Raw genomic sequence first — 17,861 nt, forward strand, 5'->3', positions numbered from 1 at the left:
AATTTCACCTTATCTGAAACTTTTTTTCTTGTTGAAAAATTCGTATATTCGAATTGAAGTCATTTCCTGATATGGTCGAATTCGACTTTTGTAGTCTCACTCGTCGCGAATATTTTCGGGTTGCTTCTACCTAGCACATTCAGATCCAGCAAAAAGTGAACATCTAAAGAACAGACCTCAAAAGGAAAAATTCGAAGGAAAAAAGCCAGACCTTGCAGTTTGCCCTGTTTCTTGAGCGACTCGACAAATTGCTCCGATCCGTTGATTTCGTCCAGCGAGTCGGTGAAAATGACTTCGAGGGTTAATTCTGGATTCACTTCCTTCAACAGGTTTATTTAAAGTAAAAAGGGGGAGGGGTTCTTTAACCTCAAGGTAACCGGTTTTAAGGGTACTACCGTCGATTTCCCCAATGACCGTCAAGTTAGGGAAATCGAAGGTAGTACCCTTAAGAATGTCAAATCAGTTAAATAAATGGACTAAACAATTTTTGGATTACCAATAAGATTGCTGTATTTGGCCTACCGACCAATCAAAACCCTTTCCGTAAAAATCTGTTCCAAAAATTGGTTCTACCCAAAAACTTCCCCAAGGGCAAGAACCAAAAAATGGAAGTGATTTTTAGATCAGGGTTTTGATTGGCCGGGAGGCTAAATACAGCAATCTTATTGGTTACCCAAAATTGTATTTCCATAAATTGGTTTATTCCTTTTTATGTGGGAAAATATCGTTTGAGATTGATGTTTGTTTTGGGAAAAACCTGGCCTTTGCTTTGCATAGCAGCTCATCCATCACTTTTAGCGTCGGGAATCGGGGTTAATTCCTTTATTATTTTTCATTTTTTCAAATTAATGGCTTCTTTATTTTTACTGATTTTAACCCCCTGCGTATAAAATAATCGCTGAATCGCCAGTTCCTAATTTTTCAAAGCATTTTAAATTGAACGCGCTTATTTTTGGCGGAAATTAAATTGGCTGTTTCGATTCTTTTGGAACTGTTTCTTTCGGAACCACAGCTTCGACTTCTTCTGCTGACGGAGTTTTGCTTGTTCTTTGATAGTTGCGCACGACCACAAGGAGCTTGGTCCTCAATTTTAAATAGTTAAATATTTAAAATTGAGCTTCTTTCTTTTTCTAAAGCGAAACTTACGGGTTGGAGGCATCCAGCGTCGCGATGATGTTTTTCACTTTTGGGGTGTTGTTCTATTTATTGATGGTTGAAATGCTGAGATTGGACCTTTCTGACCTGGTCGAAGATCACGTGATCGCAAAGGGTCCAGTTTGACTGAAGACTAGCGATTTTTTCTTTGATGAAATCATCCGTCGCTTTTCGATCTTTTTTCGACGTTCAAAAAAATATTATGGCCTGGGCTCGGCAACCTGTGGACAAAACCTGAGTCAGGGTTTGAATGATCGTATTTCAGAGTCTGAACCCTGACTCAGGTTTTCTTCACAGGTTGAAAACCCAAAAACCTTCATTCTCAATTATGATGAGCAGTTTTTTTTTCTGAGCAGCTTTCCTGAGCGTTTGCAAAAAATCTCGACAAGATAGTCCGCCCAGAACTCTTTAATGTCAATTAAGTCGCACAACTGGCCGAGACATGGCTCGCATCTGTGGATCGGCTTCGGCCCCGCTCGTCTGTGAACTTTGTCGACAGAATCGGTCGCCCAGTTCTTCGCAATAAATCTCTGCATGTTGTTTTCTCCTCGACACATTTCTGCGACTTTTTCAATGAGTTAATCCTTTTCCTTTTGCTATCAAAACAATCAATTGCCAATTTTTGTTTTATTTCAATAAGGAAAAAAATGTTGATGAAAATGGCTTTCTGAGCTGAGCCAGCGGAGTTCTTGGCTCAGTTCAATTTTTGACCTAGACTCAGCTAGCTCAGCTCAGCTCATTCAAGAAAAAAAGGCTCAGCTCAATTCTGGGCTTTAGAACCTGAGTCAGCGTCTTCAAAATTCTCAAATGAAAAGCTGCGTCAAAAACTGACTCATGCTTTTTACACAGGTTGCCAAGATCAGGCTCAGTTTCTACGACGGCTCAGCTCAGCAATTTTAAGGTTGAGCTCAGCTCAGCTCAGCTCAGCCAGCAAACTCATCTCGGCTTGACTCTTTCTGCTCAGCCAGCCAGCCAGCCAGCCAGCCAGCTCAGCTACGCTCAGCCAGCCAGCTCAGCTCGGCTTGACTCATCTCTGCTCAGCTCAGCCAGCCAGCTCAGCTCGGCTTGGCTCATCTCTGCTCAGCTCAGCCAGGCAGCTCAGCTCAGCCAGCCAGCTCAGCTAAGCTCAGCCAGCCAGCCAGCTCAGCTCAGCTCAGCTCAGCTCATCTCTGCTCAGCTCAGCCAGCTCAGCTCGGCTTGCCTCATCTCTGCTCAGCTCAGCCAGCCAGCTCAGCTCAGCTCAGCTCAGTTCAGCTCAGCTCAGCTCAGCTCAGCTCGGCTTGGCTCATCTCTGCCGATCTCAGCTCAGCTCAGCTACAGGTTGCTCTGCTCAGCTCATCTTATATTCTAAAAACTGAGTATTTTAATAGTACTATTCTGAGAAAATAGAAATGTATCGTAGCATGTATGCTGAATGTTCGCGCATTGAACTGGGCCGAAATGCAAGATTGATAAACGCTGTGAATTTTAATTTCAATTTTCACCTTCCATTTATCATTCAGGACTTGAAGGACAAAAGCAAGCGGAAAGACCACTTCCCTAAAAATAAAACAAAAAGAAAAAAAAAACGGAAAATTGAAAAATCCAATTTTTTATAAGAAAAAAGAGACTTCCACCCTGTTTTCTTCAAAAAGACGAAGAAAATTCTTGAAGAGAGAGATAAGAACTTGTAAGTAAAGAAGAAAAAAGTGCAGTAGCTGGAAGAGATAATAAACTCCTCTGTGGGACGGATTTTGGGCCTAAAATAAGACGATGCTCTGAGTACGGGCGAAATTCCGCTGCTCCGGAAAGCACAGCTTGTTAGCTTTTTTTTCTGACCGGGGAAAATTGCGATTATCTGGGAAGCCAAGAGTTAAATTTTTTTTTTCTTGAGACCGAGGCTAAATTTTGCTTTGAAAATATTTTTGAACTGACTCAGCTGTGGACAAATTGAGCTAAGTTTTTTTTTATTTCGCAAACAAACTGAGCTGGGCTAAGCTAGCTGAGCCAGCTCAAACAAATATCGAACTAAGCTCAACTAGAGCCCCCTGGTCTCGACAACCTGAGTAGAAATCCTGAGTCAGGATCTGAAGTTCTTCTTTTCATTTCAGCGCCTTCAGACCCTGACTCAGGTTTTCTACTCAGGTTGCCGAGCCCAGTTCTCCCGATAACCTGAGTAGAAAATATGAGTCAGGATCTGAAGATCTAAAGCCGCGTTGGTTCTTTCAGACCCTGACTCAGGTTTTCTACTCAGGATGCCATCTGTTGATTATTTCTTTTGCTCCAGTAGCTGCGCCTTTTTTTCAATGCAAGCGTGGTTCAATCGAATCGGGGATCTTGCTTATTTTTAAAATTCTTGATTATTGAATATTTTGCATAATGAATCTGGCTGCTCGGGGCAGGGTAATTGAGTGATTCCATTTTCAGCCGTCTGAAAAGTGACTTCTCAACTCCACAAATTGGCCGCTTAACCGAATCGCCAAAAGCGAAAAAGAAAGAAAGCAAAAATTAGAGAAAATGCTCGACCTTCTCATTTTCGTCGCGCTGGAGGCCCCAAACGTCCAGAACTTTGAAAACAAAATGATAGGCCAGTTTTCTACAATTATTTTAATTTTCATAAGAGAATTCGAAAAAGGATTCGAAGAGGCTAGCGGCTTTCTTGCTAGGCTCAGCAACCTGTGTAGAAAACCTGAGTCAGGTTTTGAAAGAGCTTAAATCAAAAGCCGCAGAGCGGCTTTTCGAAAAACGAAGCGACAAAGCAATTTTTTCAAAAAACTATTTGCGGCTTTGCTTTTCAAAAAAGCCGCCACGCGGCTAGTTATTTTAACTCTTTCAAAACCTGACTCAGGTTTTTACTCAGTTGCGTAGGAAAACCTGATCTAGGAAAACCTGAGTCAGGTTATGATAGAGCTTAAATCGAAAGCCGCAGGGCGGCTTTTCAAAAAACGAAGCCGCAAAAAAAAAAATTAAAAATGATATTTGCGGCTTGTTTTTTCAAAAAGCAGCTGCGCGGCTATATTTAAGCTCTCTCAGAGACCTGACACAGGCTTTCTACACAGGTTGCTGAGCCTGTAAAATAACTAGCTATCTGGTTTGTTACTTTTTCATAAATTATAAAACGCGCTTTGAAGAAAAAGTATTGCGGCCGCCTCGGCGAATAAACGAGAGAAATTACTGTAAGTGACAGTACAAAACAGTAGAAAACTGGAAAAAGACTCGAATCTGACGCTGACTCTGGCTCTTGGCGGCGCGTGCTTTGTCGTCGTTGTTGTTATCATAGGAAATGGTTGAGCCAGCGGAACTCCCAAAATTAACATAGTGACACCCTTAATTTATTTTAATTTCAGAAAATTGCTTTTTCAATCAAATTTTCTTCTGAAATAAGATTTTAGACGCCCTTTTTGATCTATCGCGAATCGACCCTTGATTGCTTCTTTAGTCGTTATCTTAGTGATACCCTTATTTGAAAGACCGCGGAAAGTTAAAGTGATCAGACCCGAAAGTCGTCCTCGGGGCCCGTTAATTTGCAAGTATTTAAAAATGCATAATTCCATTATATTTTGTCGATGGCGGCGACTTATCTCGCTCAGCAGAGCTAATTTGGCCAAACAAGCTCAGAGAAATGGATTCTGCCAACCTGCTGACAAAGTGGTTAGAACTAAATCTTAATTAATAAGGCACAGTTACGGTAATGCTCTCCCAGTTCTTTTGCGTTCGCTTTTCGGCTTCTCAGTGGAAAAAAATGAGAGATAAATTGACATTTTAGCGCGTCAAAAATTGTTAATTTTTAATGTCTCCTCGTTCAGTATAGCAGTATGGAGCGATATGGAGCAAAAATGACCAATTTTTCGGCGAAAAAATCAACAAAATCGTAAACCTCTTACTAATATTAGCCATCAAGAATTATGATTTTTATTTTGATTCTTCGCTCAAATATAACATAGTGACACCCTTATTTATTTGTTCCTCTGAAAGCTGAAATTTCAAATTTGTAAGATTTTTTTTTGACTTCGATTCCAGTTCTGATGCCAAAAATAAGGGTATTCCTATGAAAAATCTCGATATCGACCTGTACACCCTTAATATCTAGAAAATAATTCAGGCTGAAATAACAATAGATAAAAGTAGCACAGTTGAACCTTGTTCTGGTCTCGACAACCTGTGTAGCAAACCTGAGTCAGGATCTGGAAGATCTCCAATCGGCTTTTCATTGGATATCTTCCAGATCCTGACTCAGGTTTTCTACACAGGTTGCCGAGCCCAGACCTTGTCAGGGAAAAGCACTAAAAACCTGGGCGGAGTACGGCAAACCAGGCTCAGCGCTTCTTTCTCAAACTTCGAATTTCGCCAATTCCGGGATGAAATTTCCACTTTTGCGGCGAAACTCAGGTAACCAAACTTTCAACAAGCGCTGGTTCAAAATCAATTCTAGCTGCAGCTTCGGTCTCGAGCAAGGAAGAAAACCGCAAGTTCCTGGAAGAGACGTTTGATATCCAGCAAGAAGAGGACGATCTGGAACAAGGAGCAGCAGTGGCGCAATTTGATAAAAGGAAAATTTGAGAGATTATTTTGTAATTCTTAAATTCTGTACAAGCTTTGATTTGGGGCTAAGATGAGATAACGCTATTCGAAAATTTTGTAGCTTACGTTGAAAATCAATTCGGCGGCAACGTGAATTTTTGCGATTTTTTGAAAAAAAGTTGTTAAAATTTCGACAAAATTTGCGAGGCGAAGCGACATATTGAAAGCGACAAATTGAAGTTTCGTCGCAAATTTTGGCGACCAATTTCAACCAATCAAAAGACGGTATTTGGGTATACCAGCCGGCAGGCAGCCAATCAGATGTCGACAAAAAAAACTACAGTTTTTTGTCGCCAAAAAATTAGCGACATAAATTTTCACGAATTTTTTTGTCGCAATTTTTTGTCGCAGTTTTTTTCGCTTTTTACCGCTTCTTTTTTATCAAATTTTTTATTTTTAAAATTTCCACGCAAAATTTGTCGCGATATTTTTCGCTTCTCGTCGCTTTTGCCAGTTAAATGCAGCGAAATATACAAATAATCAAATTTGAAACAGACCGTCGTCTGCGTGCTCGGAGCAAGAATGCGATTACGAGTCCGACGGCGACCACGAACATCTGATCGCTCACATCGCGCGCAACAGGTGAACAGAAATAAAAACGCAGCGCTTTTAACGGAGATAAATAGTCGCATCTCCCAAGAGGCGCATTTTCGCAGAGGATTTTTTTCTTCACTTTTCAGTCGTTTTCTTCTTTCTTTGAAAAAGAATGTCGGCTTTTTTCGGAATTCATTCGCCCTCCGAAAGAGCCAATTTTACGAAATGGTTCAGTACGACGCTGCAGAGATTTTCAACACTCGCCGCAGAAAAACCGACCGCTCGATTGAGCATTTCGCCGCGAAATGAAAGGTTTGTTTTTTCTTGTTGTTTTTTGAATTGAGGGGAAAATGAGCGCTAGAATGCTTTAAAAACACAAAAGGTTATTTTTTTAAAGATTGTTTTTCAACAACGTATGATCGGCAACCTGTGTAGAAAACCTGAGTCAGGGTCCTGAAAGAGCTTCAAGAAATAACGCGGCTTTTATTGAAGCTCTTTCCCCTGACTCAGGTTGCCGAGTCTTGATTAAGTATTCTCAATACTTTTTGGTATTTTCACATAATTAAGGGTGTAGTCCTGGTTATTTCAAATTTGAAATTGGAGAGGAAAGAAAAGATAAATAAGGGTTTCATCGCACAAAAATTGTCAGGATTCCTGACTCAGGAAAGAAAATGAAATCAATACAGTATTGAGTCAGGAATCCTGACATTTTTTGTGTAATGAAACCCTTATTTATCTTAAATTTCGTCCCCAATCGTAAATTGGAACTAACGACGAGTACACCCTTAATTTTGTGAAAATACCTTGTAAATTCATTTTTTATCCAAACATCTACTGTTTTCTGCCGAGGTTTTGGGAACAGTAATTAAGGCAGGAAAAATGCATATTTCTGTACTTAAGAGGCCGCCAGTGGTAAACTTCTTGGCGTCAATAATTGTCAATAATTCAAATGCGCTCTCTTCTCATTTGTGCAGCCCTTTCTATCTCTCCACATTGCTACATGTTGAAATCGATTTTTATCACGAAAACAATTTATTACTATTTCTGAATTAACTCTTCTTCAGAAAACACTCCCAAAAGAACAAAACAGAGGAGGAACAAGAGGAAGAAGAAGAAGCTTCCGAAGACGAGCAAAGTCTTCTCAAATCGACAAATAATCAAAATCAAGTACTTTTTATTTTTTTATAAATTAGAGGATTGAGAGAAGAGACATCAATAATCGTCTCTTTTCTGAGTGACACCCTTATTTTATTTCACCAATCGAAAGTCAAAAGCTTACTGGAGTTTCTCTGAACGCTAGAATTTCAAATTTTAACAGTTTTCTTCAGAAAAATTTCCCCAAAATCTGCCAATTTAGCAGATTCTAGCGCCAATTTTATAGAAAAACGTCCCGATTTCTTCACTGATTCATATTTTTTCTCAAGAGAAAAGAAAATGCTTTGTTTGAGCGAGAAAAATAAGGGATGGTGTCTGGAACCGACAAAAAATTTCGACAAATTTTGCGTGGGCGGCTACTCGGTTGCTGATTGGCCGGTTTGCCGAATCCAGGCTTCTGATTAGTTGAAAATTTCCACGTAAAATTTGTCGAAATATTTTTGTCGGTTCCAGTCACCTCCCCAAAAATAAGGGTGTCATTATGCTATTTTCATCATTTATATGCGGAATATAATATAATATAATATAATATAATATAATATAATATAATATAATATAATATAACATAATATAATATAATATAATATAATATAATAGTGAAAATCGTATTTTCAATTGTTCTATTTATTGATTACAATCAACCTTTTTTATCAGGGAGTGAAGGAAGGACACGAGGGAGCCCGGAAAGAAGAGAATGTTCAAGAGCTAGGTATGAGAAGCAAAACGGGCTTGGTGCCAGATTTCTAAATTTTTTATCAGAAAGATCGCTCGAAGAAGATGTGCCAGAGCCGAACCCGGACTACCAGCCGGCCTACGATACAATAGGTACTTTTTGCTTTTTGAAAACAGTAATCAAACTCGCCAAAGAGAAGCCTTGGCCTTGGAATATTTCGGAGAATCAAGCAGAAAGCGGGGAAAAAAACGAAGTCAAGAGCAAAAACGACGTTTCTTCGGCGACCCTGCCAATGTCGAAGGAACCTGCCAACGCGACGCCTAAAAAGACATCAAGGAAAGAAGCGACAAATTCAAGCTTGAAATTTCGCAAAAGAGAATTAAAAAATGAAGCTTGAAAAAAGGTTCAAAATCTGATTTCGCACTGCGGCTCGATCGACATTGGACTTGAATACAATCCGAGCAACAGGAGAATTACTGTCACGATTCTAGAGTGCAATGACTTGCCAAATCAAGACAGAGGAGTCGCGCCAATTATACAGGTCAGTTTCTCCTTTTCAAAAAATCGTTTGATTTAAACTTCAAGTCCTAACCCTAACCTTACTCTAACCCTAACCCTACCTTCAGGTCCGAATCGAAATGTTTCCCAGCAAAAGAAAGTACAAAACAAAAGTTCAACACGTGGACAATCCAAAATTCAACGAATGCTTCAAAGTCTCCAGAATCCCGCCTGAGGATGTCGAACAAATGGGTTGCCGAATTAGGTAGGAAATATTCTTAAAATATATTTTCAACCCTTTTTTCTTCAGACTTTACGGAATTGGCAAAGTCCGAGATCGACTGGTTGGCGAAGCGTTGTTGCACTTTTCCGATGTGAATTTGCTTCAACAAAAACAACTGACTGGTTTGTCCTTAAAAAATTGAGAGATGCCAAGAAGTGGCTAAGTCGAGTTCTGAAGAGCCCTAATGAAAAGCCGCGGAGAATTTAAAAAAGACTTTGCGACTTTTCATTTAAGCTCTTCAGAACCTGACTCAGGCTCTCTCCATAGGTTGCCGAGCCAAATATTCTCTTTTCAGTGACTTTGGAAATGGAACCACGAGCTTCGGTAAACAGAAATGTCCTCGGCGGAGACGGAACCGCAGCTGGAAATACGACGGATTCTGGCTCAAGTTTGGCCAGTTTTACGTGGGTTTTATTTTTTAGCGGGTTTTTGTAATTTTGATTAGGCACGGGAGCCAGGCGGAACTGTTGTTTGGACTTTCTTATTCGCCACTTACAGGTTTGCTTGTACCATTGAGCAGTTATTGGATGAATTAAGGGCGTCTCTCGGTTGAGTTGTTGAAAGGATCGCACTTCCGAAACTTGACTTCTCAAAAAGCGCCGGATACATTTGTTACCCTCACACTTCTCGACGGAAACTGCAAGGTACGATCACTGTAACAACAATCGGCTACGTTTTTCCAGGAAGTAACGCGTTCGAAATCGACGATTCGAAAAGCACAGCCCAATCCCGTTTACAAAGAGTCCTTCTTTTTCCAAGTGGCGCTTTCGCAGCTCTCTCAAATTACAGTCCTGATTTCCGTCTTTTCGAGAAAAGGTAGGTCTCTTTATTGAAAATGGATATTTACGATAATCGAAGGAATGGCGGGAAGAAAGAAGGAAATGATCGGATGGATCAGCTTAGGCGCCAATTCTAGCGCGCAGGACGAAGCCGACCACTGGGAAGAAATGCGACGCTCGCTCAACACTCAAGTCTGTCGATGGCACACTTTGATTGAAAGCTAGAACCGAAAATAAAAACAAATGACCCTTCGCTAACTTTGAATATTGAAAGCAAATAGAAATAAGAACATTTTTAAAATTACAAACAAATATATATTTATGGCAGATAATACATTCAAAGCGATATGAACACTATCTTTCGATTGTACAGGGGTAACATAAGATGCTTTCTGATTTTTTGTCTAGCAATCGGGATCATCATCTTCGCAATCAGCTGCTGCGATTTGCCGGAGATTGTGCTCAAAAACAATGGCACTCATTCTGTAGTTATTGGTGACCATTGATCCTAAATCAGACCACACGCCGTCGTAATACATGAAGATCTTGTCATTGATGACTGAGTTGAAAGTACCGGTAGTTAATCCGTCAACATCTCCGCCGAAAGAAAACACTCGATCTCCGCCGATTGTGGCGGAGGTCATGCCCTTCACTCCGACGATCAAGTCTGTTGTCGGGACGAAGCCGGTTTCGGAAGTGAATATCTCTGCAGACTTTGTGTAACTGTAACCCCCAAAAGCAAGAAGACCGTCACGATAGCTTGCAATAGACGCATCTCTGCGGTTGGTAATACTTTTGTAAAGGGATGTTTCAACCTCGCTTCCATCGAATGTATCGCAGCGTCTGAAATTTGATAATTTTGAAAATTTCCCATTTTGGGAGTTCGAGAAGCAAATGTAAGCTCTTTCATCTCCATCTGCGTGGACAAGAGTTCGAACTTCCGGACCGTAGACTGCGCGTTGTGTCTTAAAGATAGTTAAATTTAAGTGAAGCCATAAATTTCCAATCAATACCTTGAGTTTAATCGGCAGTTCTTCCATCTCGCATCCATTTACGGAATAGATTGCATAGGGAGCCTTGTAACCTCCGAAAACGTAATATTGTCCATTGACCTTTCCAAGTTGCGCAGCATAGAGACGACCCATGTTTCCATCGTCCACTGGTGGCGGCGTACGGAAGTCGAGATGCACTTGAGTTCCATCGCTAAAATCATGTTTAGACTCATTCTTTTTAGATTAAACGCGAAATTTGGACTATATCTGTACCTGAAAAAAGTAGTAGCAATTCGTTCAAGCCATCCACCTTCGAGTCCATATGTATCATCGATTTGGGTGAAGGCGCCAGCAGAGTCGCTTGTTGTCTCAATGAGTCCACATTCGTCGGCCATGCTGAACGGAAAGAGAAGAGGTCGGGTCATATCTCTGGTGTCTCCGACGTCTCCAACGACTCGTCCTTTGCTCAGGCTCTCTCCGTCCCAGTCAAATCGTTGGATGTGGCCGCTCACTTCTCCGGAAGAGACGATTATGCTTGCAACATTTCCATGCGGCGTCGACGGAAACTTTTTGAAGGAAAAATTTTTGACGCGGTATTCTTGAGCTGCATTGTACCACGGATCGCCCACCCAGACGTTAAGAGATCGATCGATCTCAATATCGGCGGTGTTTTGATCGAATTCGGCAATGAGGACGCCGTCTTTGAAGAGTTTAGATGTTGTCTTCGTGCTATCAGTTTCGTGGGGACTTTGAGAGTATTTGAAGGTTGACCATCGTTGCATTTCAGAGTTGTCAATATCGCTTACCTAAATATCATATTTAAAATATGTTAAGTTCATTTTTTAAGTATCAAAACAAGATCATGTCTGAATTATTCGTATATTCCTACCATTTGCTTTGCGTAGAAGGTGGGGAGAATTGAAAGCGATTGCACTGCGTTCATCTGAATCTGATATTGCTTGCTCTTGCCTCTATTCAGCCACATTCCAAAGAACCGATCGCCAAATTCGCCCTCACGACCTCCCGTTCCCATTCGGAAGATTTGAAAGTATTGACCGTTGACAGCGGTGGCGTAGGGGAACCAAACGTCGACGGTCACTTCGAAGTTGATCGTTGGCTCTTCAACCGTGGCAATGAGATTGTCCTTGCTTGGGACAATTGGACAGCTATCGACGAATGTTTGGCAGTTGTCGAATCCGTCGCATGGGTCGTAGCATTGAGGACGCGCGGGCATCACATGCCTCGGGCACGAATTCCAGACATGAATGGTTTCGTCGAATCTGCATGAAAAATCGACGGGGTCAGGGAATCCGCAAGGAACATCGTTCCATAAGAGATCGCTGTTGCTGGCAGTTGCGACGCAGTTTTCATCTCCGCCGGCGTTATTGGGCTCACCTTTACGCCACTTGAAGAAAGTAGCCTCTTCGCCGGTTCTGGTCATCCACCCGCTGGCAAGTTTGCTGTCTCGTACGAGACCGATCATTTGCCTGGTTGAAACTTGCGAGTTGAATTCGTCCAGCTCCTTTTTGTCGTTGAAAAATGGAAGACTGCCGCCTGCCAAGTTGCAGTAGGCCTGAGCGTCCACGAACTCGGTCTCGCCGTAAGGAGCTTTTTTGAAGGTAAGGCACGTTTTCTCGTAGAGTTGGCCACTCTCGCAAGCTGCGTGGTACTTGTTGTTGCAATCTGTTGGGCCCTCGTTCGTACCGGCCATGCTTCCGGTTCCATTATTGATGAGTTTGTGCCACGAGTTCTGGTACCAGCACTCGCCTTCATTTGCTTTCCATGAGTCGAACCAGACGAATTTGTTGGTGAACTCGCTTCTCTTGATGCCCCATTGCTGGCCAGAGTTCTTCGGGTTGGCGAGCCACATGTCATTGGTAAAACAGTAGGCTCGAGCTTGATCGAAAGTCATCACGTCTTCGGAGAGGTGAAAGGCTACGTCTTGGTCGCGGTTGATTTTTCGCTTGGCGATCTTGAAGATGTCACTCAGAGCTTCCACTATCGAGTCGAATGTCGCTAGATCCTCGATGCAAGCGTATGACTGAATCCAACGATCAATAAGATCGGTGAAAACCGCGATGTTCGTGGCTGGACTCGCTCTTCTATCAAAAGAGCCTTCGTCAAAAGTGACCGGTTCATAGGTCGGGCTCGTGACGACGGAGTCACACTCGCCGCTGCTTTGATAGAAGTTGACGACCTCCCGGACACGATCGTATTTTTTGCTGAACTTTTGAGCCCCTTTCTTGTAAATTGTATCGCGAATTTGATGCGCGAAAATATCAGTCTCTCTCCAAAAGTCGAGGAAGTCGGCTTCGCCTGAGCCGACAAAAATTGCTAAAAGCGGTGAGGTTCTCATTTTCTCTCTTTTTTTCTAGTTCTCTGGCATTCAGTTCGCTAGAATGAGTACATTTTTCGTTTAGACGCTTCGTTAAATAGGGCGTTTGGCGCTTGTTGGTGATGTCATGTTTTTATCAAATTAATCAAGGCGGAGTTTTAATTCAAAACTTCCAACTTCCCAAAACAAGCTGGAATTATGGGCAAGACACGATGTCAAAATAATCCTCGCCACAATAGACGGTTCCATTCCTAGCCACCGTAATTAATTTGTTAGAAGGCCTGGCACAAAAATTTATTTTCGGAAAGATTAGAAGCAAAATCGTAAGAATCTGATGCAAAGAAATTTATTGAAAGAAAGTTGGATTGGGAGACGATGTCTTAGGTGTAGCAGATGAGAATGGTCAGGTCGATTCCGTGGCTGATTTTCGAAGTTCCAATGAAGTTAAAGGCATAAGGATCGTCGCTAGAATTTCCGTCCAAAACCGAGGTGTCCTTTGGAAAGAGTTTCCATTCCTTCGATTTTGTTTTTCGAACCTTCTCGGCGTTGAAATCCCAAATTTTCATTCCACTGACTCCCTTTGAAAAGAAGAAATGGAGATACCAGCCAGCTGGTGGCGAGTTTTTAGGAAGCAGGACGTCTCGGTGGAACTTGAATTTGCCGGTGTTTGAGGGCCACTCGGACAGGTGGACCGAGCCAGAGACGGAATGGATGTTGTGTACGTGGTGGCAGCCTTCGAAGACCATGCTTGATGTTGTTGTGGTGGTCGTTGTGGTCGTGGTTGTCGTTGTAGTTGTCGTGGTGGTTGCCGTGGTTGTTGTTGTTGTCGCGGAAGTTGTTGATGTTGTTGTAGTACTTGTCGTTGTTGAAGTAGTAGTCGTAGTTGTTGTTGGTGATGTAGTTGTTATGGTTGTAGACGTGGTTGTAGTCTCCACCTCGATATCGAAAAACGGGTATCGGCAAGAATCATCTCTTGGAATGGTCAAATAGCTGACGATTCCTCCAATCGTTCCATCGCCATCCCAGTTTGCATCAAAAGAAATCGTCGTGCCGCTACTTTCCGGCACAGTAATTGCAATAACAAATTCGCCGACTTGAGTAAATTCGTAACTCGAAGAAAGTTGAACACTTGTGATGGGCTTGTCGAAAGCGACGAAGACTTCGACCGCGGTGGAGGGAACTTGGACGGCGAAGCCGTTTTCGATGATGGCAAAGCGCGAGTTGTCGTAGTTGATGATCGGACAGCCGGCGGAATCGACGCCAGAATCAGTTGTTGTCGTTGTTTGGGTACTCGTTGTTGTTGTTGTGGTTATTTTTGGTGGCGAAAAGATTTCACAATCTTCTGGAATCGATCTTTTGGCAAAAGACGCGACTGGAAAGACGACTTCTTCGCCCCAATTAACGGTCAATTTCGTCCCTCCATCTTCGATATTTTTAAGATGGAGCACTCGATCACTCACGGAAACAAAATCCAAGTCCGTTGAGAATGTCAGTTCATTGATTTCGTCGTCGAAAGTTAGAATTAGGTCGACGGCAGATGATGGGGCGGCAATAAAAACTCCATCAGGAAGCATTTTGACTTCTACATCGTTGTAAAATAAAACTGGGCATTCATCGATGGTGGTTACTGGCTCCGAAAATGTGGTCGTTGTCGTAGTCGTTGTAGAAGAGGTTGTTGTTGTGAGAACTTCTCGATCGAAAAACGGGTATTGGCAGTGACCAGGGCGAGTCGAGCTGATAAAACTAACAACTGCTCCGGTCGGTCCCCATTCTCCCCAAGTAGCATCAAATTCGAGTGTTGTGAAGCCATCTGTTTCAACGGAAAGGACGAAGTCGCCGATTAAAATGAAGGAGAAATCTGAAGAGAAAGCAACATCGCTAACAGGCTTGTCGAATGTGATGAAGATTTCAACCGCATTAACTGGGACTTGGACGCTGAATGAGCCAGAATTTGCGTCGAGGGAAAATTGTGAGTCTCGGTATTGAATTGATGGGCAGCCGTTAGCGTCGACTCCCGGCTCAGTTGTTGTCGTTGTAGTTGTCGTCGTGGTTGATGTTGTCGTTGTTGTTGTCATAGCAGCAGTGGTAGTTGTAGTGGAATAAGTTGTGAAAAATGGATAGTCGCAGGAATCTTCCCTCGCCCGTGTGAGATAGCTGACTACTGCCCCCATAGGCGAGTCCCAATCAGCTTGAAAGGTCAGCGGAGAACCGGAAAGACCACTAACGGCCAGAACGTAATCACCAACCAGCTCAAACGAGTCAGCATCGTCGGTAGAAAAGATCAATCCATCGATCGATTCGTCAAAAGTGATGAAAACTTCTTCGGCATTTTCGGGAAACTGCACTGCAAAGCCATCACTGTTGACACTGTACTGCCCGTTTTCGTAATGAACAGTCGGGCATCCTTCTTCTTTTTCTTCGAAACAAGCGAGATCTGAGCCAGCAGCAGAGCTCGCTACGATTACTCCAGCGATGTTTGAGCCTTCTACTTCAAACATGACCTGAGCTTGGTCCATTTCAAAAGGCTCGATGACCACCAAAGTTCCACTTCTATACTTGATGCTTCCTCCGAGAGCAGTGATCTCTGCGTGATCCATTTCTCGATCAAAGAACAAAAAAAGCTCTTTCGCTTTTCTCGGAACACTGACCATTCCCGTCCACTCATTGTTGCTCTCGTCGAGAATGGCAAAGGTTCCATCCGAATAGTCCAGGTCTTCTGGATAACAGGCGGTTTTCTGACCCGCTGCTAGGTAAATTAGTTGCAGCCAAATGAAGAATAGCCGCATTTTTTCTCTTTTTTTTATTTGTTATGAGAGCGATCGGCGGCTTGACTAGAGAATTTATAGAGCTAAATCGATCGTAAAAAAGTGATTCAATAGCCAGGATGTACGCAAGTTGTCTTTATGGTGAACTTGGCGGCGATTTACTATTTGCGCACGGAGATTTTACTTGACGCAGATTATTAATGCCCCTTACCTGTGTAGAAAACCTGAGTCAGGTTCTGAAAGAGCGTAAAAAAAGAGATTTCAGTCTTTTTCTAACTACTGGTGAAGCCGCTTTGCGACTTCGTTTTTTAAAAAGCCGCTTTGCGGCTTCTATTTTACGTTATTCAGACCCTGACTCAGGCTTTTTACACAGGCTGCCGAGGACAAAGAAAGTAATTATTATTGTTTTTTATTGTTTCAAAGTCCAGAATTGCAATTCGAAATTTTCCCAAAGCCAGGACAGTTGATTTACGTAGCCATCATATTCCGTGAATCGTCCGCAGCGCCAGCCCGCCCAGTTCCGGTCATTTTTGAAAACGCTCATTCTCGTGTTGTCCCACTCGTGCTCCTCGCAAACGTCCACCTTGCCGACTTGGTACTTGCAGTCGTAGTAGTCGGCGCAGAACGGATAAATGTTCTCGATCGGCGAGAAGCCGAAGATTTTGTTTGGACCACAGTAGCTCAGCGAGTTCGTGTTGTAGTAGTAAAATCCGTTGTGTTCTTAAGAATCTTCAATCAAGATATTTAAGACCCTGACTCAGGGCTTTCTGTAATACCCAGATTGACTGTACCTGTCGCCTTGGAAATCATAGAAGGACTGTTTTCAAACTCCTGTAGCTCGAGTAAAAATTTCTTGGCTCCAAAAATTCCAGCGTTGAACGAATCGGAGTTCCTTTCTTTACAACCAATGAACAGGTAATCCCCACCCATTTCCGGATCCATATCTTCATCTGTTGGGCTGACTCCGAAGAGCTCTTGATAGTACGGCTCGTAGCCAAGATTTCTGACAAAATCGATTTGAAAAAGCTCTTTTGAAATTTTTGTGAAAATGGCACAAAAAATCGAAATCGCTCCTTAATTTTTCCAGAGGAATATCTTGCTGGACCCCGGAAGGGAGCTTTTCCTCGCACCAGCCTCAAAGTACAGTTATTCTTACTGAAAGAGGCCTCTTGAGCTGGGCTCGGCAAAGTGCGTAGAAAACTTGAGTCAGGGTTTGAAAGGGCTAAAATGAAAAGCCGCAAAGGATTTATCCATTCCCGGCTTTTCATCAGAGATATTTCAGATCCTGACTCTGGTTTTTTACACAGGTTGCCAAGCCTAGCCCTTGAACTACTAGGTACCTTGACAGGGGCATCCAAACGGGCAGTTCTCTTCGCAAGGGCAGTTTTTTCCACAAGTTACTTCATTTCTTCTACATTGAGCCATGCATTCTTCATTTTCGCAATCACTTTTTTCTCATTCAAAAATTTCGTTTTCATCAAAAAATCTTCAAAAAACCTGAAACGACTCCTGAGGCAATCAATTAACTCCAAAGCACATTTTTCCAAGCACAATTTTCTATTTTCTTCCTCTGGACACTGAGCATTGCAAAAAGAAAAAGATGAAGCAAGTAGGAATAAACTCTTCATCTTTCTTTTTTTGAAGAATTCGTAATTTTCGCAGAAGTTTTAAGAAGCATCCGGTTTTGATCCCATAGACTTCTTAAAATTCTTTGCTTGCATTTCTTTCTCAGAGAGAAACTGATTCATGGTTTACACAGGTTGCGCGGAGAACCTGAGTCAGGGTCGGAGAGATCTTCTGGGAGCCTGAGTAAAAAACCTGAGTCAGGCTTTGAAAGAGCTAAAATGAAAAGCCGCGTAGCGGCTTTTTTAAAAACTAGTTCAAAGAAATTTTAAACGGTTTACTTGTGATTCACAAGTTGTGAAGCCGCTTCGCGGCTTCTTTTTTAAAAAAGCCGCTACGCGGCTTTTCATTTTGGCTCTTCTAGAGCCTGACTCAGGTTTTCTACTCAGTTTGCCGAGCCAAGAAGATCTTTATTGAAAAGCCGCTTAGCGGCTTTTTTCAAAAAGGGAGCCGCAAAGCCACGAGTAGGCTTCACTTGGACAAGAGCTTCACTTGGACAGAGCTTCATT

General features: G+C 42.4%; 4 protein-coding genes and 1 long non-coding RNA gene across 5 annotated transcripts; 2 read left to right on the top strand and 3 right to left on the bottom strand.

The window, feature by feature from the left end:
- Positions 1-946: 946 nt before the first annotated feature.
- LOC145710024 (uncharacterized) lies at positions 947-1,333 on the bottom strand. The gene is made up of 3 exons (XR_014134992.1): positions 1,243-1,333; positions 1,147-1,199; positions 947-1,083 (listed from the first exon to the last, which is right to left on the bottom strand). It is a non-coding gene; the product is annotated as an uncharacterized LOC145710024 (long non-coding RNA).
- Positions 1,334-6,421: 5,088 nt separating this feature from the next.
- On the top strand, positions 6,422-8,483 carry LOC145709392 (uncharacterized). Its single transcript, XM_081787075.1, has 5 exons — positions 6,422-6,561; positions 7,314-7,416; positions 8,059-8,113; positions 8,164-8,229; positions 8,272-8,483. The coding sequence occupies exons 1-5, from the start codon at positions 6,422-6,424 to the stop codon at positions 8,472-8,474; spliced, it is 567 nt and encodes a 188-aa protein (XP_081643201.1). The 3' UTR covers positions 8,475-8,483.
- LOC145706867 (synaptotagmin-16-like) lies at positions 8,483-9,896 on the top strand. Its single transcript, XM_081784321.1, has 8 exons — positions 8,483-8,618; positions 8,704-8,840; positions 8,886-8,980; positions 9,154-9,262; positions 9,304-9,356; positions 9,396-9,502; positions 9,542-9,674; positions 9,717-9,896. The coding sequence occupies exons 2-8, from the start codon at positions 8,716-8,718 to the stop codon at positions 9,860-9,862; spliced, it is 768 nt and encodes a 255-aa protein (XP_081640447.1). The 5' UTR covers positions 8,483-8,618; positions 8,704-8,715; the 3' UTR covers positions 9,863-9,896.
- A 42-nt stretch (positions 9,897-9,938) lies between these two features.
- On the bottom strand, positions 9,939-13,042 carry LOC145706866 (uncharacterized). Its single transcript, XM_081784320.1, has 4 exons — positions 11,519-13,042; positions 10,903-11,435; positions 10,651-10,840; positions 9,939-10,602 (listed from the first exon to the last, which is right to left on the bottom strand). Exons 1-4 carry the CDS (start codon positions 12,983-12,985, stop codon positions 10,042-10,044), a joined length of 2,751 nt encoding a protein of 916 aa, XP_081640446.1. The 5' UTR covers positions 12,986-13,042; the 3' UTR covers positions 9,939-10,041.
- A 3,096-nt stretch (positions 13,043-16,138) lies between these two features.
- On the bottom strand, positions 16,139-16,801 carry LOC145709393 (uncharacterized). Its single transcript, XM_081787076.1, has 2 exons — positions 16,521-16,801; positions 16,139-16,449 (listed from the first exon to the last, which is right to left on the bottom strand). The coding sequence occupies exons 1-2, from the start codon at positions 16,669-16,671 to the stop codon at positions 16,139-16,141; spliced, it is 462 nt and encodes a 153-aa protein (XP_081643202.1). The 5' UTR covers positions 16,672-16,801.
- Between the last annotated feature and the right edge of the window lie 1,060 nt (positions 16,802-17,861).

The sequence above is a fragment of the Oikopleura dioica genome, chromosome XSR (genome assembly GCF_907165135.1).
Source record: "Oikopleura dioica chromosome XSR, OKI2018_I68_1.0, whole genome shotgun sequence".
Lineage (NCBI taxonomy): Eukaryota > Metazoa > Chordata > Appendicularia > Copelata > Oikopleuridae > Oikopleura > Oikopleura dioica.

Bases quoted from the DNA above. Each gene is read 5' to 3' on its own strand.
- LOC145709392 (XM_081787075.1), top strand. From the start codon at position 6,422: ATGTCGGCTTTTTTCGGAATTCATTCGCCCTCCGAAAGAGCCAATTTT. The intron at 6,562-7,313 runs GTTTGTTTTTTC...ACTCTTCTTCAG, and splicing joins ATTTCGCCGCGAAATGAAAG to AAAACACTCCCAAAAGAACA. The intron at 7,417-8,058 runs GTACTTTTTATT...CTTTTTTATCAG, and splicing joins CGACAAATAATCAAAATCAA to GGAGTGAAGGAAGGACACGA.
- LOC145706866 (XM_081784320.1), bottom strand. From the start codon at position 12,985: ATGAGAACCTCACCGCTTTTAGCAATTTTTGTCGGCTCAGGCGAAGCC. The intron at 11,436-11,518 runs GTAGGAATATAC...TATGATATTTAG, and splicing joins CCTTCTACGCAAAGCAAATG to GTAAGCGATATTGACAACTC. The intron at 10,603-10,650 runs GTATTGATTGGA...ACTATCTTTAAG, and splicing joins AACTGCCGATTAAACTCAAG to ACACAACGCGCAGTCTACGG.
- LOC145706867 (XM_081784321.1), top strand. From the start codon at position 8,716: ATGTTTCCCAGCAAAAGAAAGTACAAAACAAAAGTTCAACACGTGGAC. The intron at 9,357-9,395 runs GTTTGCTTGTAC...GGATGAATTAAG, and splicing joins TTCTTATTCGCCACTTACAG to GGCGTCTCTCGGTTGAGTTG. The intron at 9,503-9,541 runs GTACGATCACTG...ACGTTTTTCCAG, and splicing joins TTCTCGACGGAAACTGCAAG to GAAGTAACGCGTTCGAAATC.
- LOC145709393 (XM_081787076.1), bottom strand. From the start codon at position 16,671: ATGGATCCGGAAATGGGTGGGGATTACCTGTTCATTGGTTGTAAAGAA. The intron at 16,450-16,520 runs GTACAGTCAATC...AAGATTCTTAAG, and splicing joins TATGATTTCCAAGGCGACAG to AACACAACGGATTTTACTAC.